The 23,829-nt window shown below is 43.4% G+C and overlaps 1 protein-coding gene across 2 annotated transcripts in view; it reads left to right on the forward strand.

The window, feature by feature from the left end:
* Nucleotides 1-326: 326 nt before the first annotated feature.
* Nucleotides 327-23,829, forward strand: part of wwc3 (WWC family member 3) — a 42,984-nt gene continuing 19,481 nt past the window's right edge. For both annotated transcript variants that reach the window (XM_083647962.1, XM_083647963.1), the window contains exons 1-5: nt 327-693; nt 17,960-18,069; nt 20,592-20,795; nt 21,807-21,883; nt 23,383-23,462. In XM_083647962.1, coding sequence (XP_083504088.1) covers nt 548-693; nt 17,960-18,069; nt 20,592-20,795; nt 21,807-21,883; nt 23,383-23,462 — 617 coding nt within the window. In that variant the 5' untranslated portion in view covers nt 327-547. The remainder of the gene's footprint in view (nt 694-17,959; nt 18,070-20,591; nt 20,796-21,806; nt 21,884-23,382; nt 23,463-23,829) is intronic.

Here is a 23,829-nt window from a genome sequence, read left to right on the forward strand (position 1 = left end):
ATCCAACACTTACGCCACTATGGGTTCTCTTTTAATTACAGTCTAAAACTTGAGGCACGAATGGAGTAAAATGAGAGCAAGATTTTTCTGAAAGTATTATTTGATATGTGTTGTTGGCTATGTAATGTCCTTCACTGGCATTGCAGCTGATGTCTACCATAATTTCTACACAATGTATTATGGGCGACCAACACTACAACACCCCTATTGGACGGAGAGGCTGGTGCACTCGTACGTCCCACCGTTTATGCAAATCTCCCCTACCCGAATATGGACACGGAGGAATGAAATATGGTGGAGGAGCCTGCGAACATGGAGGACCGAGGACCGTGAGAGCACAGCGAGAGTTTTTTGTTGGGGGAAAAGTGGATGTATCTCCAGCGGGATTGTTTCGGCTGACGGCTGCGAAGCTCGGTGGAGGTTTTGTGTCTTTTTTCGCCCACAAGTGCGTTGATGTGGAGTTTGTAATGCTGTGAAGAGGCGGTTTTCGGGCAGGGGAAAACAGCTAGGGCAGGGGGGTCTGTCTGGGGCTCACCATCCCGACGCTATGCCGTGGGTCAGCGGCGGTAAGCGGAGAGAGAGCTCGGAGCTACCGCTGCCCGCGGGCTGGGAGGAAGCCCGGGACTACGATGGCAGAGTGTTTTTTATCGACCACAACACCCGGCAAACTTCGTGGATTGACCCCAGAGATAGGTAGGTGGACGAAAGGCTTATTTGTGAGTGTTGGGATGTCCGAAAAGTGGGGTTAACTCAACAAGTCCCCCCCTGTAAACGGTTGCCTTCCCCGGGAAGATGTGAGGGCGGGAGGGGGGACGACGACGAAGACAAGTGATAGCAGTTTTGTTGTGTTTTGTTTGTTTGTTTGTTTGTTTGTTTGTTTGTTTGTTTGTTTGTTTGTTTTGACCAGGGCGATCACTTTTCCTCTGGACACTTTAATTTGGCACAACGATGCCACACGCTGTGGTGGATATTACAATCAGCTGAGGTTTGGCAGCAAATTGGCCTCCACACCTCTTGGAGAAGTTACCACGCAAACACGGGATGTAAACACCCATGATGATTGCCCACTGTGCAGGAGGAAGACTTGATTTGCTGTCTGTCTCTTTACAAGTCTGACAAGTTTTGTCGCATTGATTGACATGACATTAGAAAGCAGTGCAGCCTTTCGGGTTTGTTATGTTTCTGGGGAGTTGGACAGTAGTCTGCAGAACATGATCAAAGTAGTTGAATGGCGTGATGCTAGAATAATTGTATTCAAACGCAGTCAGGTCACAATCAAACATCAAACTCCTGTGTCACTGGATAACTGACAACCCCTGTCAGTCAGGTCACCTGAGTGTGCAGAAGGCTAATCTCATCTTCCTCTTGATGGGATAGGAAACTTGAAAACTTTTTCTATTCACATTCATCAGTACATTTCTGATACCTGATGAGATGAACATTCCTGGTTCACACATCTAATAGACAGTTGTTATTGTTATTTTAAATCCCATTTCCTTTACATACAGGGATACAAATATATCAACTAGTTCTATAGCCTACTGGATATATATGGGTTTTCACCCCCAAATAATACTTAATTAATTTCATTTGGATTGAGAATGAAGTACACACTGAAAAGCAGGAGTTGCAAGGGAGAGGGCGCATTCAAACTCCATCTCCCAGAAATCCTTGTGAAAATATGTAAGGAATGCTAGTTGGGCCACTGGGAAAGCTGCAAGGATGTGCTTTTGTGGGGACTGGGATTTCACCAACCCAGAAACAGGCTCAATCAGGCATTCAAAGCAAGACTTCAGGAGATTACGGGGAATTATAGAGTATTTAAACTGTGTTGTATTATGAAAGAGAGGCAGAAGTTCACAATAAGCCCACAAAAACAACACGCTCGCTGGAAACAGGTCTTTTTCTGTTTGAAAAGACAGGAGAGTAAGCAGCTCATAATGGCATACTACTACATACAACTTCAGTCACATTTCTTGTCATTCATTTCAGCAGAAGGAATCAGCTTGTGTAGAATCTAGATAAGAAAAACCTGATCTACTTGAAGGCCCCCTCCTCCCCAACAAGTTGATTAACCATTGTTATGTAAAGCTGATAGGAGTCTCACAAGATCTTATAGTTATCCGTATTGTGGGTGGGGGGGGGGGGCTCATGTGGGTTTGTGTTTGCATGACTGAAGGATGTTTTCTGTGGTGCTTTTTCAACCCCTGAAAACAAAATGCAGTTCATGCAGGTGCTGCTCACTGGCTTATACAGCAATGCAGGCTATGTAGCCAGAAATGACTTTAGTCACTGTCTGATACTGATTGTCCAAGATTTGTTATGTACTTTGTCACAAGCACGAACTCTGACTTTTTATTAACATGCAGCAGGCAGAGAAGGGTGTCAAGTTAGTTCAGTCAATCATGCTTCAGTCAATCTACTTCTTCCTTCAGCTACGGGAAAATTGTTAGACGATTGTTTGCATGCCATTTACAGATGACGTGGATGGCAAGAGCTAAGAGATTAATGTGTTTACACGAATATCAGTTCCCCCTCGTTATGTTCTACTCTTAAAGACCGGTTCGACAACTGCACTCCAAGTAGTTAACCTAAAATCATCAGAGGCTGGTGATTTGTGGATCATAGTCTGGTATCAAGCCATATTGTAAGTCCATTATCATGAGTTACAGGTTAAAAGTGCATCTGACAATTTCTTACATGGGATAATGTAAGTATGGCTAGTTAAACTAGGCACACACGGAAAGAATTTGGTGGAAATCCTCAATGATTGTGACCAGATTCCTCCTGTGTTACAGTGCAGATGTGGCACAGGGGTCCAACATGAACTTTATGTGGTAAGGTTTGGGCAGAGAGCAATGATACCTGAATACTTAACTCATTCCATTCAGTCAGCGCTGAAGAGATTCGCCTAGCAGCAATGCTGATGAAAATTGTATCATGGTTATTATGGCGATACTATTAGTTTTTATGGGCAGCTTAGTCAGGCCAGACAGATATATCAGACACTGATATTAATAGCCTACATTTGTATATGGGCTTAATATTAGAAGATATAGAGATATTCAATTCAAAATAAATAACTATTGTTCAAAGTCCTTCAAATGGAAAACGTCACTAGGCTCAGACACTCTTGTCATCCCAGTTTTTCCCAGTGCAGGGAAATGGGAATTTTATCTTGCAAATATAAATACCATAATATCAAATAGTCCTTTATTGCTCAGACCTTGGTAGTTTATTGTGGATAGTAATCTGACAGGTGTGTGTGTGTGTGTGTGTGTGTGTGTGTGTGTGTGTGTGTGTGTGTGTGTGTGTGTGTGTGTGCGTGTGTGCGTGGGGGTGTGTGTGTGTGTGTGTGTGTGTGTGTGTGTGTGTGTGTGTGTGTGTGTGTGTGGGTGTGTGTGTGTGGGTGTCGGTGTGTAGGTGGGTGGGGGTGCATGCATGCGCATGCACACTTACTACACTATACTGCATTATAATACTGTATTGTTCTGTAACCTTGTTCAGCTGAAACATGGGCAGTGATGATGTCATTCAGCTGAAACATCATGGACAGTGATGATGTCATTCAGCTGAAACACCATGGACAGTGATGATGTCATTCAGCTGAAACACCATGGACAGTGATGATGTCATTCAGCTGAAACATGGGCAGTGATGATGTCATTCAGCTGAAACACCATGGGCACTGATGATGTCATTCAGCTGAAACATGGGCAGTGATGATGTCATTCAGCTGAAACATCATGGACAGTGATGATGTCATTCAGCTGAAACACCATGGACAGTGATGATGTCATTCAGCTGAAACACCATGGCACTGGGCAGTGATGATGTCATTCAGCTGAAACATGGGCAGTGATGATGTCATTCAGCTGAAACATGGGCAGTGATGATGCCATTTAGCTGAAACACCATGGGCAGTGATGATGTCATTCAGCTGAAACATGGGCAGTGATGATGTCATTCAGCTGAAACATGGGCAGTGATGATGTCATTCAGCTGAAACATGGGCACTGATGATGTCATTCAGCTGAAACATCATGGACAGTGATGATGTCTTTCAGCTGAAACATCATGGACAGTGATGATGTCATTCAGCTGAAACACCATGGGCACTGATGATGTCATTCAGCTGAAACATCATGGACAGTGATGATGTCTTTCAGCTGAAACATCATGGACAGTGATGATGTCATTCAGCTGAAACATCATGGACAGTGATGATGTCATTCAGCTGAAACATCATGGGCAGTGATGATGTCATTCAGCTGAAACAATCATGGACAGTGATGATGTCATTCAGCTGAAACATCATGGACAGTGATGATGTCATTCAGCTGAAACATCATGGGCAGTGATGACCATGATGCGCTGTAACTGAGTTGTTTGTCAGCCAGGGTTCAGCTGTGTGCCCTCTGCTGTGTTGGACCTCTGCATCGCACGCTGCCAGTCAGGAGCTGTGGACGGAGCCGTGCTGGATGACAGCTTGTAGTGAAAAATGAGATGGGTGTGTGAAGGCACCGCACTGCACACACACCTGGGTGTGTGAAGGCACCGCACTGCACGTACACACCTGGGAAAGCTGTGGAGCATCTCTGGGCACATGGCTTGCCTCTTGTTACTGTTGATTCTCTAAAAACACAAGAGCAGTCTCATGTTTTTAGTTGGGTACCATACCACACCGTACAAAACACCTGATGCTGAAGCTCAAGTAGGGATGCACCGATTGCAAAATTGTGGGCCGATACCGATACCAATGTTAAAAATAACAATTCCGCCGATACCAAAAATACCAATGTCTTTTTTTAAGCCTTTTTTGAAAGAGAAACAAAGAAATCTTCATGATAAACAAATGACTGACCTGTTTTTTAAAGTCTTTTGAGCTCTTCATCTTCATTTGAGCACAAATTCAATCATACTGTAATGTAATTATGAAACAAATTATGTGATCCAACTGATAAAACTGCTAAATATTGGCCACTGCAATCGGTGAACGGCATCATTTTTTGACGATTACAGTCAACAAGGCCAATATCGGCTGATACAGATATACGGCCGATATATCTTATCAGTGCATCCTAAGCTCAAGTATCTATGGAGGATTTGTAACTGTGCAAATCCAGTTCTTATTAGGCAGCAATACTTGTAAGCATGGGTTGGGCTTTGTTTCTGGTTGTAATGATGCTGTCTTACTACAGAATGGTTTTAAGACAGCTTTAGATGACAGATCACAGACGGATAAAGAAGTCGGACTAACCAAACTGTTAAATGAATTCCTTGGCGTCGTGTCACTGCTGTGCGGCACCTATTATTCCAGGTCATGTCTTTAAGGACAGTGGATACCTGCAGCAGCTCTGGGGCCCAACCCTGCCCGCCTCCTCCAGCCCAGATAAGCTGAGCAGTCTTCTTCTGGGGCTTTCTTGTTGCTGTGGAATGAGTGTTATGTCAGGCATGCCTATACTAATGCCCGGGGGCTCTCTGCTCGCTAGCGGCCCCACCAGACAAAGCAGCAGAACAGAGGCAGTTTCCCACGTGTCTGCCTCCTCCTCTCCATCCCGGCCCCTGTAGGCCGCCTCCTCTGCATCCCCGGGCCCTGTAGGCCTCCTTTATTAGCCCTGTTATGCAACAGCCACGGCGGGCCTGCCGCTCGGCAAAGGGAGGCCTTTATACTTGGTCACAAAGCACACCAAATTCAATTATTGTGGAAAGGGTGAGCTGTGCTTCCAGCGCCCAAAGGTTATTCACATGCGCTGAACCCCGCTGCTATTTAGCTTCCCCCAGTGTTTTCATTATGACGCCTCTTTTTTGTCTTTTTGCTGGGGGGAGGTGACCAACATGCCATTGTCTCACCCGCTGTCATTTTGCCTGTGTGTTTTCTGTGTCCTTTTTTCACCAGCAGACAATGTGCCTTTAGCTTTCACTCTAGTCCAGTCCTTCTTCTGGAAGTTCAGACTTCTTCAGCAATTAGTAGTGGCCCACTGAAAGCTGTCTGCAGGCGGTCTCCATTTTTAACATCAGGCTACCTTCCCTACTTTGTTCTTGTTGTATTTTCTGGAGGGGAGGGGGGGTCAACTAAGTAACTTTTGTATTGTTAGTGAATTACACCAACAAAAAACAAGTAGCCTACATCTTTTCTGTTGGTTAGATATTGCTTCACAACGTGTGTGTGTGTGTGTGTGTGTGTGTGTGTGTGTGTGTGTGTGTGTGTGTGTGTGTGTGTGTGTGTGTGTGTGTGTGTGTGTGTGTGTGTGTGTGTATGGTTCTTCATTAGAAGCCAGTGATTCCCAAACTGTGGTCCGGGGACCTCTGGTGGTCCGCGAGGCTCCACCTGGTGGTACTCGAGAGCGGTCTGACTCGCAACAGTAGCCTACTAGTATTTAGCCTTTCTGATGCTTTTGTATGGTTAAATCAGTGTTTTTTTTAACTGAGAAAAAAAGGTGGTAGCCACAGTGGTACTTGGGACATTTGGGTTGGTACATGTGGTACTTGGTCTGAAAAGTTTGAGAACCTCTGGCTTAAGCTATCTTACAGGCACCTAGTCAAGAGGTTTAGCATGCTCACTGGCTCATTTGTAATGTGTATAATGTGAAGAATGCTACCTAAACAGGACATGCTGCTAAACTCAATGGACCAATTGAAAGATGTGGACGGCCATTTATTTTGCTGTTGTTTTTTCATATCTGCACAATCCTTCTTCAAACAAGGAGGAACAATTCAGTCATCTATAACAAACTGTGTTTGTGATCCACATAAAGCAGGGAGCCTCACTATTTTTTCCATGAGAGCCGCACTGGCACGACAAAGTCAGGAGGAGAGCAGCCACTTTTACCGCGAAAACACCAGAATTCTGTGTTTTACTGTTTGCGTTATTTTTAACAATCAGAGAGAGTGTCTAATAATGTGATGAATGCATAAATAAATAAACAAGATATAACAGTATATTTATAATAGTGCAACACAATATTGCACAATTTTGTTTAATCAAATGCTTCAATACAGTCAAAACAAATACATCAAAAACAATACAGAATAAATGATGCAATATTTCAAGTTGAATGAAGTGTGCTGCGAGCGCGCAATGAGTAAGGGGGACATAAAGGATGTGATTATTAAACCATAGATGGTATGAAACGTAGCCTCTATAATACAGTATGTTTCCCTTATCTACAATAGCATGTCATACTTTGTGCATGTTGACTGTTATGTTCTGCTATACCTACTAGTCTGCACACACTGCACTGATCACATGAACTTCAATGTCTTCTTCATGAATCTGGGATCTGGGAGAACTTGGATGGACCTTCTTCAGTGACTTCAACCTTTTGGAAATCCCATGGCTTTTACTTAGTTACAGCAGTTTTATCATCACTTTTCCCCCGTCTGCTGTCACAGTCGACCCCACTCCGACACTCTGACACTTTCCTCTGCTGCCAGTAAGACGGGCCCTTCCCATATGTGCAGACACCATCTAAATGTGTACTGAGACAGAGATGTCAGATGTTATCTACTTATAGGAGACCTATTTCCATAAGATTCTGGACATAATAGGAGGAGTGGGTGTGTCTGTGACGGTCTGTCTGTCTGTCTGTCTGTCTGCTGTGGCCAGCTGCTTTAGGCCGTGCTCTGAAATGCTTCACCAGTCCCTCAGAGAGGGTGCACATAAATGACATTCCTCTCAAAGTTGTTTTCACGTTTCTTTTTTAACTTTAGACTGGAATTTTTAGACCGACACTTGCGGCTTTTTTTTATACTGAGGCTGTCTGTTAGCCCCCTCTAGAGAAGCTCCAGCAGAGGAGTGGTACGAGAATGAAAGCAGGTGTTATTTGTGGTGCATATTAGAGTTAAAATGGGAACATCGACATATAATTTAGAATTTTCTTTCATCGCCTCGCCTCATGTCCATCTATGACACTGTGTTGATGTCATCACATTTGTTGTTTTTCTGGTCACACATGCAATGCTTGTCATCCAAGAGGTCAAGCCTCAATTCTTATTCTGAGACCTCAACAGTTGGCTCACTGAGATGATACCAGGCTCATACTTTCAGCGGTTGGACAAGTTTGTCGTTCTTTTTGAATCGGACGTTGAGTTATAAGAGCTTGCTAAACTATCTGGTGTCTGAGTTGCGCTGCTTTATTGGATTATTTTTTGAAGGTTTCAAGGAATCATGGAATTTGGTAATAAAAATTAAATCAACTGTAAAACATGGAATATTGCAGAATTTTCCGTAATTTGGCTGAAATTGCTAAAAAGTAGGCCTAATTATCAAAATCAAATGTACAGCTAATTGTTGTAGTAACCTAAATGATTTCATAATTGTAAAATAGGCCTAGAGAAATGATTCAGTTTTGGATTGGGGTGTTTTGAGAGGGGGATGGGCCTTGCGTCGCCCCACAATTTGGTTTTCAGTTTTCACTTTGAGAAACATGTCTGTTTGAGAGAGCCACGTCATCAAAAAAACAAAAATATCTCGATCCTAAACCCTAAATTAAAATTAATATGGGATTTAGAAAAAAATTAAATTAAATTTTGAAATTTATATAATATATATATTTCAAAATTTAATTTAATTTTTTTTAAATTAAAATATATATATATATATATATATTTCAAATTTTAATTTAAAAAAAATTAAATTAAATTTTGAAATATATATATTATATAAATTTCAAAATTTAATTTAATTTTTTTCTAAATCCCATATTAATTTTAATTTAGGGTTTAGGATCGAGATATTTTTGTTTTATTTATATATATATATATATATATATATATATATATATATATATATATATATATATATATATATATATATATTATATTTCATATGGCCCTAGGTTTATGCTGTAGTTGTGTTTTGACTCTCCAGTTTGTTTCAGCAGAGACTACTGTTTGGTTCAGTCAAACATCACAGTGAAACATGTCCCATATGAACCCCCACAGTGGGGAGAGACCGCACTTTGCTATGGCGACAACTTGTCTAAATGTCTAAATGAACCCAGTTGGAGTAATGAACTAAATGTGGTTCAATTCAATCTGACCTGATTGAATCATATGAAAGTCGGCAGCGGCAAGAGCGCCTTTCAATTTTATTAGCTGCCTAAAAACATGTGGCAATCAAGTCTCAAAGAGCGGTTGGTGTGTGTGCTCATTGTGGTCAAGCTGGAGAATCAAAAGCATTAAAACAGCCCCTCTTGGCTTCCATGATTCAATGTAACAAGGAATATTAGTTTGAGGGGAGCACTCAGCATTGGGGGAATGCAGGGCCCGTTGTTTGGCACATCTTAATTTGCAGTAGGAATGCTGCCCTGGCTTTTGTTGTAGATGAGGACCATGAGGAGCTGTGGAGATGGCCAGACGAGGTCCAGTAGCCCAGACTCCAGTTTCACATGCCTTTCCCATGCAGCACACCCGTCGCCAGGCAAACGGGGGCTACTGCAGATAGAAATATCCTCTGGGACAACCAAAGACAGCACAGATTACTCTAGAATTAGCAAATGTCTTTGACAACTAAATATATTTTGCTAATGTCGGACACCACCAGGCCTTGAAGCAAGTCGTTCCCATTCCACGCACAGCTGAAAATGTTTGTCATTCTGTCACTCGTTCTCATTTTCTATTTCAGCTAAGATTGTAGGCTTCATGTGGGCCTGTGTCTAGGATCAGAGAGAGTGTCATTTCTTTAGGATTGTAGGCTTATTGTGGGCCTGTGTCTAGGATCATAGAGTGTCATTTCTTTAGGATTGTAGGCTTAATGTGGGCCTGTGTCTAGGATCATAGAGTGTGTCATTTCTTTAAGATTGTAGGCTTAATGTGGGCCTGTGTCTAGGATCATAGAGTGTAATTTCTTTAAGATTGTAGGCTTAATGTGGGCCTGTGTCTAGGATCAGAGAGAGTCATTTCTTTAGGATTGTAGGCTTAATGTGGGCCTGTGTCTAGGATCAGAGAGTGTGTCATTTCTTTAAGATTGTAGGCTTAATGTGGGCCTGTGTCTAGGATCAGAGAGTGTCATTTCTTTAAGATTGTAGGCTTAATGTGGGCCTGTGTCTAGGATCAGAGAGTGTAATTTCTTTAAGATTGTAGGCTTAATGTGGGCCTGTGTCTAGGATCAGAGAGAGTCATTTCTTTAGGATTGTAGGCTTATTGTGGGTCTGTGTCTAGGATCAGAGAGTGTGTCATTTCTTTAAGATTGTAGGCTTAATGTGGGCCTGTGTCTAGGATCAGAGAGAGTGTAATTTCTTTAAGATTGTAGGCTTAATGTGGGCCTGTGTCTAGGATCAGAGAGAGTGTAATTTCTTTAAGATTGTAGGCTTAATGTGGGCCTGTGTCTAGGATCAGAGAGAGTGTAATTTCTTTAAGATTGTAGGCTTAATGTGGGCCTGTGTCTAGGATCATAGAGTGTAATTTCTTTAAGATTGTAGGCTTAATGTGGGCCTGTGTCTAGGATCATATATAAGATTGTAGGCTTAATGTGGGCCTGTGTCTAGGATCACAGAGAGAGTGTAATTTCTTTAGAACATTGCCATGACCCATATTAATAACCTCTTTCTTTTGCTGTTGGTGGTATTTCTGAGCAGCTTAAAACCATTAGGCCTCCTATTGGCAGTAATGCGTCACTGGGTGACAGACACAGTCTGTAGTGTAACAAGTACAGAACCTGCACAGGCCCATACTGGCTCCAATGTAGACTGCTGTACATGTGGTCCTGCTGCACGAGGCTTTTTTGTTAAGTGATCTATATCTGGTATGTTTTTTTTCTTTTTCCTTTAGATGTTTTGTTACAGAAAGTTGTATGAAACCCATGACCAAAATAGTCATGCATTCTGTCATTGTGTTACTTATTTTATGGCTGGAATTCCTTTTTTGCAGGGGAACCCCCTCAAGGACCCCTGGGGGTCCCCAGACCCCACTTTGAGAACCATTGATATAATTAGGTTACATTGATTGTCACTTAACTTTACCTCCTTAGCTTTAGCTAGTGATATGGTGTCTGAGCAGCACAGGCCAGAAAAAGAGAAACAAACTAATGGGGTTGGGGGCATGAAAGCATTTATACACTCACTTGCCCACAGCAGTTGCCAAATTGATGAACACTGATGAAGTTTTGCTATATCCACCCTGACTGTCTGACTGACAGATGTCTGACTGTTCCCCCCTGACTGTCTGACTGACACATATGTCTGACTGACACAGATGTCTGACTGTTCCCCCCTGACTGTCTGACTGACACATATGTCTGACTGTTCCCCCCCGACTGTCTGACTGACACATATGTCTGACTGTTCCCCCCCGACTGTCTGACTGACACATATGTCTGACTGTTCCCCCCCGACTGTCTGACTGACACATATGTCTGACTGTTCCCCCCTGACTGTCTGTCTGACACAGATGTCTGACTGTTCCCCCCCGACTGTCTGACTGACACAGATGTCTGACTGTTCCCCCCCGACTGTCTGACTGACACATATGTCTGACTGTTCCCCCCTGACTGTCTGACTGACACATATGTCTGACTGTTCCCCCCTGACTGTCTGACTGACACAGATGTCTGACTGTTCCCCCCTGACTGTCTGTCTGACACAGATGGACTGTGCTGCATGGATAAAAGAAAGGCAGGCCTTATGACAGGAATGACAGATGTGTCACTCGTTTTGTACTATTACTTTTTCAACTGGTTATTGATACTATTAAAGGAGAATTTCTGTATTTTTCAACCTGGACACTATTTGCATTTTTTTTTTATGTATAACTAAAATGTGAACAGAAATCTTTGAAATCGGTGCTGTATTGACCAAGATCGCTTCAGTTGGCAGCCGCTTTTCCCATCTGCCCTATACCCAACCCTACATTATATATATATGAAAATATGGTCCAGGTTGAAAAATACTGAAATTCTCCTTTAAGGATGTGATAGTTCTGAAGAAATGTAGATATCCTAAATATGTGTATAGTGTATGTACAAGTTTACCATATTTTGTCATAGTGTCCGAGACGAGTGCATATTTTGCTCTCTCGCCATGCAGTCTTTTCTGTATGAGCATGCTGTGCTGTCTAGCAGTTACAAAGTCTCCCAAGACCAAGACATGACTTGGCAAAACAGAGGCTGCTGTCACAAGACCGCGTAACAAACTAAACATTCAGATATTCTCTGATTCAGATCTGTGAGAGTGAACGTTTTCTCTCTCCCTCTCTCTCTCTCTCTCTCTCTCTCTCTCTCTCTCTCTCTCTCTCTCTCTCTCTCTCTCTCTCTCTCTCTCTGACGTCACATGACTTTCCAAAGCCTCTTGTATTGTGTTGTTGCTCTCTGTCCGCTGTATGGCTACCCACTCCAAAATATAGGAGCTAAGCACTTATTCTCTCTGTGGCTTAATTTTCTTTCCTGATTACCGTAATACTAAAAACTCTCATAACGGGACAAGCCCGTCTTTTATTGTCACACGAACACCACAACACATGCATGCGGCCACAACACACTCATGCTGACGGTGGCCGGTGAAAAGTGTCCTCTGCATTTAACCCATCCAGGCATGTCCTTTCCTCCGGGGGGCAGTCCAGGAGCAGTGGTCGCTTTCTCGTACAGCGCCCGGGGACCAACTTCGGATGTTGTCGTCACTGGTCGGATGACGATGACGATCTGATCTTTTACTTTTTAATTGTCGCTTCAGATTTTTCTTGCTTTAGTTTCTTCTTAAACCATCATGTACAGCAAAGACAGGAAGACTGTTCTGTCTGAATGTCCGGCACGTATTTACAAGTCCAGTTAGTGTTTACCTTTCACAAACACTTGAAGTGGGAGCAGGTGAGGAGTGTGCCTGTGTTTGCATTGTCCTTGTGTTTGCCTACACATGCATATGGCTCGTATAAGATCACACTTCTCCCCGTGCAACTTACTCAACTCAGTCACGTCAAGTCATGTCTTTGTCAAGTGTTTGATATTTGAGGGATTGCAAACATTGCAAACATTTTGTGTAATGTAACATACCTATCATATCTATCCATCTGCCTGTCTGTCTGTCTGTCTGTCTGTCTGTCTGTCTGTCTGTCTGTCTGTCTGTCTGTCTGTCTGTCTGTCTGCCTGTCTGTCTATCTATCTATCTATCTATCTATCTATCTATCTATCTATCTATCTATCTATCTATCTATCTATATGTATATACACACACACACACACATATATATATGTATATGCATATATATATATATATATATATATATATATATATATATATATATATATATATATATATATATATATAAAATATCGATACCTTCTTGATATCAGATTTTCTTTTTGCTCCCTAATATCGGTCCGGCTCTACTCTGTAGTACAGTTAGAGTTAAAAAGTGCCTACGAGTTTAATTCTGCATGTGGCTCTATCAAAACAAACTACAAAGGACAAGCACATGCATGTTGTTGATTGAAAATGTGACATTTGACCTGAATCTCTGTCTGGAGTTGTGGTTGTAGGCCTGGAGCTGAAGCCTTGGCATAAATACTAAGGGGGGTGTAATGATAGCTCTTTGGGCTAAAGTTTGATTCATATTCTGTGTGATACAGTATTATGTTGTTATCAGCGCACTGTATTGTCAGCATTTAGGATCAGGCAGGGCTTTGCCACAGCAGCCACTCATCTCTCTTTCACCTTCAAGACTGACATGCACTTATTCTGTAACATTAGCCTGTAACACATTATCACCCACAGACTGCCTCTGAACCTGTAACACATCACCACCCACAGACTGCCTCTGTCTGAACCTGTAACACATCACCACCCACAGACTGCCTCTGAGCCTGTAACACATCACCACCCACAGACTGCCTCTGAGCCTGTAACACATCACCACCCACAGACTGCCTCTGTCTGAACCTGTAACACATCACCACCCACAGACTGCCTCTGTCTGAACCTATAACACATCACCACCCACAGACTGCCTCTGTCTGAACCTGTAACACATCACCACCCACAGACTGCCTCTGTCTGAACCTGTAACACATCACCACCCACAGACTGCCTCTGTCTGAACCTATAACACATCACCACCCACAGACTGCCTCTGTCTGAACCTGTAACACATCACCACCCACAGACTGCCTCTGAGCCTGTAACACATCAACACCCACAGACTGCCTCTGAGACTGTAACACATCACCACCCACAGACTGCCTCTGAGACTGTAACACATCACCACCCACAGACTGCCTCTGTCTGAACCTGTAACACATCACCACCCACAGACTGCCTCTGAGACTGTAACACATCACCACCCACAGACTGCCTCTGAGCCTGTAACACATCAACACCCACAGACTGCCTCTGAGACTGTAACACATCACCACCCACAGACTGCCTCTGAGACTGTAACAAATCACCACCCACAGACTGCCTCTGTCTGAACCTGTAACACATCACCACCCACAGACTGCCTCTGAGACTGTAACACATCACCACCCACAGACTGCCTCTGAGCCTGTAACACATCAACACCCACAGACTGCCTCTGAGACTGTAACACATCACCACCCACAGACTGCCTCTGAGCCTGTATGTAACACATCACCACCCACAGACTGCCTCTGAGCCTGTATGTAACACATCACCACCCACAGACTGCCTCTGAGACTGTAACACATCACCACCCACAGACTGCCTATGAGCCTGTAACACATCAACACCCACAGACTGCCTCTGAGCCTGTAACACATCAACACCCACAGACTGCCTCTGAGCCTGTAACACATCAACACCCACAGACTGCCTCTGAGACTGTAACACATCACCACCCACAGACTGCCTCTGAGCCTGTATGTAACACATCACCACCCACAGACTGCCTCTGAGCCTGTATGTAACACATCACCACCCACAGACTGCCTCTGAGACTGTAACACATCACCACCCACAGACTGCCTCTGAGCCTGTAACACATCAACACCCACAGACTGCCTCTGAGACTGTAACACATCACCACCCACAGACTGCCTCTGAGCCTGTATGTAACACATCACCACCCACAGACTGCCTCTGAGCCTGTATGTAACACATCACCACCCACAGACTGCCTCTGAGCCTGTAACACATCACCACCCACAGACTGCCTCTGAGCCTGTAACACATCACCAGTAACAAATATAATTTCAAGAAGTTAAAACAAGCAACTTTGAATAAGGACATTCATTTCAGTTTTTTCGTTAATTAGTTACCGTAGTTATTTTTGTTTGTGTTGTATTTTGTAGTTGGAGCATATTTTTGTTGTAAACTGAAGTTGTTTGTTCAAGCTGTTTGTAACTGTTCCAATGTCTTTATGTTGTCTTTTTATATTATGTGTTGGACCCCAGGAAGAGTAGTCCTACACCTTGGTGTGGACTAATGGGGATCCTTAATAAACATAAACATAAACCCACAGACTGCCTCTGAACATGTAACACATCACCACCCACAGACTCACCTAATTACCTAATGATGTGATGTCATCAGTGATGTCATCCTTCCTGGCTGAGGCTATAAGTTCAGTGATGATGTCATCAGTGATGTCATAGAGCAGGCGAGGCCGCGTATGCGACGCGCAGTGGTCATCAGTCATAAGAGCAAGTGAGCCTGCACAGTGGGCGAGCTGCAGGGCGGGCGAGCCCCCGCGGCGGGCGAGCTTAGGAATTGTAGTGTTTTTATATTTCCTTGTTTGTATGCCACCCTAATAAAGGCATTTTTATTTTCTGATAGAGGTAGAGTACATTTGTTTTTCCTTCGTGATTTTGAAATCATCAGCATGTGTTGATTTTGAAATCATCAGCATGTGTCGGCCGGGTCAAGTCAGTTGGTCTGAAAACCATTTCTCTGGAAGAAAAGGAAGTAAAGGTATTGTGAACTTGGCTTATACACTGGCTGTATAAAGTGTGCAGGGCCAGGGAGAGAGCAGAGTCTGTGTGTCTCTCTCCTCTGGAATGTGGCGGAGATGCCTCAGCTACTCTCTCTGGCAGTCCCTTCATTGTATGCATACCTCTGCAGGACGAGGCCTCGTGCACTGTCTGCATTGTGGGCATACTGTGGTGGAAGGGGTCACTGTCCCAGGCCCTTTTGTCTCCACTGATTGATGGTAATCAGTCAGCTCCTAATATACTGTCATCAAAACAAAACCTCCTGATTCACAACTCATCAGTGTTTGGGAATTTCCTATAATCATGTATGAGCTTAATTTAATTAACCCTACACTATCAATGTCACTGGTCTGGTATAGCCTGCCAAAGCTAATGGTGCTGCTATTAGGGGCCAACATCATCATTGTAATCACTGCAAAGGGCAAATTCAAGCTTTAAAAATTCGGTTAAGAAACTTATTTCATAAATTGATGAAACTCTCCTATCTGTCTGTCTGACTGTGAATCTCAGTGTCAGAAATGAGAGACCCAGATTTGGTAATGTTCTCCACTCCCCGGTGAAATGCATGGGTTGATGTAAGCTTCTTCTCAAATAAATGACAGGTGTGCGAGCCCAATTTTCAAACTATTTTTTAAGACGGGCACTCCCCCCCCAGACTTGATTCTACTTGATTCTATGAACTGTCAGGATACTGAATTGTAGGTTTCAAAATGTAAGATAAATAATGCATTTTGGGGCCCATATGAAATCCGTTTTATTTTTTTCCGAATTGTTTTATTTTTTATTTCCAAATTTAGTTGTTTCCATTTAATTTTTAATTTTGGGTTTTTGGGACATGTCTCTCAAAGTTAAAACAAAGTTGTGAGGTGAGATAAGGGTCCCACGCAAGACGGACCCCCCCCTCTCAAAACACCCCAATCGGGGCTTAGTCCTTCGTGTGGCCGACCTGGGTTCGAATCCGACCCGTGGTCCTTTGCCACGTCATCCCCTCTCTCTCCCCACCTTTCCTGTCAATCTACTGTCTTATCCAATGAAGGCACACAAAAAAGGACTAGACCTATTTTACAATTATTTCATGAGATTCAGGAAGACTCACGACACTGTTGGTACTGTTAGCTCCCAATATTTTTTGGATTTATTTTACATTAAAAATGACAACGTTTGGACCCCTCACAGGCTCTTTGTCAGGTCAGGTTTGCAATGATCAAACAGGTTCAGGTGTTCCTCATACCCACCAGTGGGTGTGGCGAGTCTTCCTGAATCTCATGAAGTAACTTTTTTGACTCCGCACCTAAAAGAGATGTGCGTGTGGACATTTTAACTTCTCTATTTAACAGTTATCAAATCATTTAGGTTACTACAATAATTAGGTCTACTTTTGATTTTGATAATCAGTCATACTTTTGATACATTTCAGCCAAAGTATGGAAAATCTTTGCAATGTTACGTTTAATAGTTTATTCCATTTTTATTACCAAATTCCATGCTTCCGTCCGTTTTGTCCGTTTTGGGGAAATCATATGGCCCTAGCCTAGATTATTTAGTCATTTTATATATCTCTGTTACAGAGATCAGCTTGTCCATTTGTCCAGCTAACTACCGTAGATGTGAAGTTGCTGTGACTGGAATGCCCAGCCGAGGTGAAATTGAAACAGACTTGCTGGAGTATGATGAGCACATGAGTTTAGATAGATTTACTAAAGAAGTCAGAGCCAGTGTCGTGACATTTTTAAAAGCGTAGGTCAGCGTGTCTAGAGATAGTTCAGTGGTTAAATCCTCCGTGAGCTGCACGGATTCTCCCACTAGCCTACGGGTGAATCCCTGAAAGTGAGTGGACTGCATGCTCCCGTTTTAAAACGGCAACTATAGGTTGGTACGTGTACTCGGCAACAAAAAAACCTCACAACTAGTTACATTTTTTCTGTAAGTAGCTCTCATCCTAAGAAAAGGGTAGGGACCTTTGCTTTAAATGTTTTTGGATGTGCTATGATTTGGAAAAAGAAAAAGCACCATTCTATGAAGCATTTCTAGTGTATTCCTTGGTATTACTGTTGCAGTAAATGGTCTAAATTCTTGCAGGATCACCAAACCCCTGACGTTTGCTGACTGCGTTGGAGATGAGCTGCCCTTAGGTTGGGAGGTGGTTTACGACCAGCAGGTGGGAGTTTACTACATCGACCACATCAACAGTGAGTACATCCCCTTCCCCTCTAACCCCAATGTTGTGTGAAAACCAAATCTCTATGAATGGTATGAATCGTCCAGCTTATGGCATGAACAAGGATACTGAATAACATATATATTGGAGGGTGTCAGCCTTGTTGGTCTTGCCCAATCCAAGAATGGATGGAAGCTCTGGAATGTGTTTGCCCTCTGACCCATTTGCCTGTTTTGGACTTGCGTATTTTCTTTTTTTTGGACAAATTCTTAGCCGCAGTTAAACCGAGCCACAACCAGTTACCAGATCAGACTCTGACTCACCACATCGTCTTACCAGTTACCAGATCAGACTGACTCACCACATCGCCTTATAACCAGTTACCAGATCAGACTCTGACTCACCACATCGTCTTATAACCAGTTACCAGATCAGACTCTGACTCACCACATCGTCTTATAACCAGTTACCAGATCAGACTCTGACTCACCACATCGTCTTACCAGTTACCAGATCAGACTCTGACTCACCACATCGTCTTACCAGTTACCAGATCAGACTCTGACTCACCACATCGTCTTACCAGTTACCAGATCAGACTCTGACTCACCACATCATCTTACCAGTTACCAGATCAGACTCTGACTCACCACATCGTCTTACCAGTTACCAGATCAGACACTGACTCACCACATCCTCTTACCAGTTACCAGAACAGACTCTGACTCACCACATCGTCTTACCAGTTACCAGATCAGACTCTGACTCACCACATCATCTTACCAGTTACCAGATCAGACTGACTCACCACATCGTCTTACCAGTTACCAGATCAGACTCTGACTCACCACATCGTCTTACCAGTTACCAGATCAGACTGACTCACCACATCCTCTTACCAGTTACCAGAACAGACTGACTCACCACATCGCCTTATAACCAGTTACCAGATCAGACTCTGACTCACCACATCGTCTTATATCCTGGAGACAACTCAGCATTGTTTCCTTCACCGTTGTTTTACAGGTTAGTAGATATTGATTGTCAGATTGAGAGGAGAACGAGATTGATTAATTAAATGCAGTGCTAACAGTAGATGATCTCAGAGTTACACTGGCGATTTGGAATGGAGCGCTTTGACTTGGATCAGATCTGATCATTGTGAGCAGCACATTTATCCGTGACTTTGGAAAGCATTTATTTGTAAAAAGGAAGTGTGGAGGGAAGGGGTCCAGCATACCGGCTCCATACATCCTGTGCCCTTGTTCTTCTCAGACTTGTTCTCATGAATGGAGCAGCTTTTACGTAGTCTGGTAAACCAGCCAGTTACGTGAACTCACATTTCATTTCATTCTACCAGACCGTCTGACCTCCAGCTTTCACCCAGTGTTTGCAGTGGGCGGTAGTTGGGCAGGTGTACTTGCCTTGACAGACAACTCCTTCAGCCAATCAGCGTTGGATCCAGTCAAATCCAAATCCACTCGGGAGAATGGCGAAAACATATTTTCCGCCGAGAAACTCCGCTGTTGCATACCTCTGTACTTGCTTAATTGTTGTTATTGAGTCTATTTCTACAATAACTGCACTTTATGGCTGTTTAAACTCGACGAACGTTGACGTTACTGCTCGATGCGGACAGCCACGGAGGCAGCCATACTGTTTTGCCAGCGGCGTTCCTGATTGGCCGGTTATGATGTCAACTACAAGGTGGCTAGAGCACTTTGTAATTTCTGAAAACACCCTCCCTCCCAGGGCTGGAGACCAGACAGCCTGGTAGAACGAAATGAAATGTGAGTTCAAGTGAGCGGCTGGTTTACCAGGCTAGACTTGACATATGCATGTCACATTATTGGCATCTATGACAGTGAAATGTGTTCACTAACGCTCTTTGAAAAACCTTCCCTCTGGTCGTCAGCAGAATCAGATCTACAATTCCAATCTACTTCCTGGTGTAAATGATGTAACCTAGACCCAGGCTTTGATGAATGCTCTGTTTGGTTGACAGTGTGCATAATTAATCAGGTACCGCATAGTTCAGTGGCTGTCCTTTCTGAGAATATTTTTATTGTCCGATTTGTCCAGAATCCCTTGACCAAAACTATGACCGAAATAGTAATTATTGTACATTCTCTAATTGTCTAATGGTGAAGTTTAACAATGCATTAATTTGCTGGGGACCCCCTGGAACTGCCTCGAGGATCCCTGGTGGCCCCCAGACCACACGTTGAGAACCACTGCTGCCATATAGTCTGTCAGACCAGTGGTTTTCAAAGTGGTCCTTGAGGGGGTTCCAGGGATTGCCCAGCAAAAAGGGGGACTTTATTTTCACTATAATTCCATCCATAACACAATGACACAATGTATGGCTATTTTGTTCATGGGTTTCATACACTTTCTGTAATAAAACATCTAAAAGCAAAAATCTTATCAAATGGGGGTCCGTGGTCTAATTTGTGTCAGTTGAGGGGTCATTGATGTGAAGAAGTTTGAGAGCCACTGTGTCAGACAATAGCCTGCCAGCTAATAGGTGATATTGTCGTGTGCCGTTGTCAGAGACGACCCAGATCGAGAACCCGCGGACACAATGGCGGCAAGAGCAGGAGCGCATGCTGAAGGAGTACCTGGTGGTGGCGCAGGAGGCCCTCAATGCCAAGAAGGAGATGTACCTGGTGAAGCAGCAGCGTCTGGAGCTGGCTCAGAAGGAGATGTGGCTCTTCCACCAGCTCTCCGAGGAGGATGGCCGCTCACTCACCAGCAGTAAGACCACCTCCACTTCACAATGGGGAATATGTACTTAGTGTATCAATCAAAGTCCCATTATCTCATGCAGGGTTCCTACGCCCATGGAAAAGTCATGACATTTCAAAATCTCATTTACCTGGCCTGGAAAAGTCATGGAATCAGTTGCGTGTAATCAAATTGTTACAGCAATATTCCGTGGATAACCTTCCACGTAATCGTAATGTAAAAACGACAAATTTATTTTCTGTAGCTGTTGACGTGTCGCTGTAATGTATGTCCCTTTTAGTGCTTCCTGTATTTTTGGCTAACATTTTTATGGAAAACTCATGTTTTATTTCAATAGCTTCCAGTTTGTAGTGTGATGGAGTCACTGTAAAGCACTAAAATCCAATAAGAGGTGTGTCCTATTTTTCCAGTGAGTGTAGCAATAATTTCTGCTATTGATTCAGAGTCACCATCTCACATTACATGGAAGTCATGGAAATGTTATGCATGAAAATGTGCTAAAGCTTATACCCCTCATGCCAACCCTCCCCTCTGCTGACCCATCAGAAAAAGCACCTGGCCCTGAACATGTCGTATTCTGGGCGTCCTTGTCGGGATCTGGTGGGGTTTCACCTTTCGAAGCCCTGTCCTCTCTGTTCCTCTCACCCTCCTCCATCGATCTGGTTCACCCCTCCCTGCCTTTACCATCTCCCCAGTTAACCCTTTAGCCCCAGTCAGCTGTTACACACACACACACACACACACACACACACACACACACACACACACACACACACACACACGCACACGTCTCACAGCCCTCATCCACAGAGAGTCAGGCCCCTGCTTCAACTGCAGCGGACACTGGATCCCTCTCCGCCGCCTCCTGTGATGTGGTGAAAATCTGTCAGAAAACACCGAAGTCTCAAATGTTAACTAACTGCTTCTCTCTCTCTCTCTCTCTCTCTCTCTCTCTCTCTCTCTCTCTCTCTCTCTCTCTCTCTCGCCCTCCCTCCCTCTCTCTCCTTTTCTCCTTCACAGCGCTCTCTGGCTCGTCCTCAAATTCAAAATATGACCCTGACCAAATCAAAGTGGAAATAGCTTGTAGGCGAGAGCGGGTAAGTCGTTATCAGAGGAGAACAATGGGCTGCACCCAGCCGGGGTGAGGGGCCCTTCTGGGCAGAAGGGGCTTGGGGTGTGGCCCCTACAGGATACTGTGGCTCTGGCCAGGGGCCTCGAGAGGATGAGGATGAGATCATCATCATCATCGTAGGGTCACGTAGAGGCTAGGTCACTGACTCTTATGGGAAGAATGTTTGCTTGATTAAGCATGTTTCAACCTAAAGAGCTGTGTTTAAAAAGATGGCTCACACCGTAGTTACTTTCAGAATCACAGTTAAAGGTAATAGTCAGAGTTGATTCTAAAATTCAGAATTGAGAAGAATTGGTGTTCACCTTTTTGTGTGTGTGTGTGTGTGTGTGTGTGTGTGTGTGTGTGTGTGTGTGCGGGAGGCAGAATAGATGGAATATGATTGTGGTCGCCTATGATCTTATGGTGACTTTCAATTAAGAGTGCTGTCACTTTATATATATATATATATATATATATATATATATATATATATATATATTCACATTCACATAGAGGAATGCTCAACTGTGTGTATATATATATATATATATATATATATATATATATATATATATATATATATATATATATATATATATATATGAGATTATATATAAATCGAATCGAATCGTTGAATCGTTTGTTTAAATTTCTGTTGACATTCAGATTTTAAAGCACCTTCTAAGTAAAAAAGGGCCTTGATATTTATCTGACTGCTTGTATTAATTGATGAAAAAGTAGCCATGTGCAGTAATAATACAGAAAATTGAGGATTTGATACTTGGAGCTGCAATACTTGGAGCTGTATCGAGATGCATCGTGATGCATCGTGGAATCGAATCGAATCGTTGACAGATTAATCGTAATCGAATCGTGAGGCCAGTGAACATTCACAGCCCTAATATATATATATATATATATATATATATATATATAAAATATAGATTGGTCATAGACAGAAACACCCCCTAACATGGGCTTACTAATATACCTAAAGGTGATGACAGCCTCGAGCTATGGCAATGGGCAGTGATGTTTCCATTAAAAATGTCATTGCTTATCATTTTTGTTTCTGTACATTTCAATATCATGTTGGGGAAATTATTGTTTTACATTATTACACCAAAACCTTTTTCAGTCATGGTTTACTCAGCTGTAGTAAATTACAGATATCTTTGTCTAAAACTAAACGCTAATCAGACACTTTGTCTGGCAAGAAAAACCTGTGTGTGTGTGTGTGTGTGTGTGTGTGTGTGTGTGTGTGTGTGTGTGTGTGTGCACGCATTTGTGTGTGTGTGTGTGGGGGCGTGTGCGTGTGTGCGCATGCGCACACACGCACATGTCTACGCAAATGTGTCTTTTGTATAAACACAGTTGAGCATTCCTCTATGTGAATAGTCATGACTAAGCATTTTGGCTGGTGCTGGTGGTGAGAGAAGCCCATTGTGTGCCATGCTAACCCGGAGCTGGGCCCTGTGTCCGCAGCTCTCCAGACTCAAACAGGAGCTGGCCCAGATGAAGCAGGAGCTGCAGTATAAGGAAATGGGAGTGGAGACCCTGCAGGAGTGAGTGTTCCTCTCCCTCTGTGTCCGCTTCAGGGCCCCAGGCCCGCCCTTCCTCCCATGGCCACCCCAACTCCTTCCTACACCCCCCACCCCTCACAGGCCTTCTCCCTGATACTTTGACTCCCTGGTTCTCATTCTTTTATCTTCAACTTAATGTACGCTCTCTGTTTTTCTTCCTCCTATTCTTACACTTTCGCTGATCCTCACATTCTCAAGCCTCTCCCCATGTCTCCTGGTGTTCATTCATATTCCACAATGACACAGATTTCCCTTCCAGTTAATCACACGGGAAATTTCTAACACTTTGCTATACATAACTCCGGGGAGTGATTACATAGCAGCTGTTCTTGACACTGGACTAATACTA

The sequence above is a fragment of the Poromitra crassiceps genome (assembly GCF_964638095.1).
Source record: "Poromitra crassiceps genome assembly, chromosome: 12".
NCBI lineage: Eukaryota > Metazoa > Chordata > Actinopteri > Beryciformes > Melamphaidae > Poromitra > Poromitra crassiceps.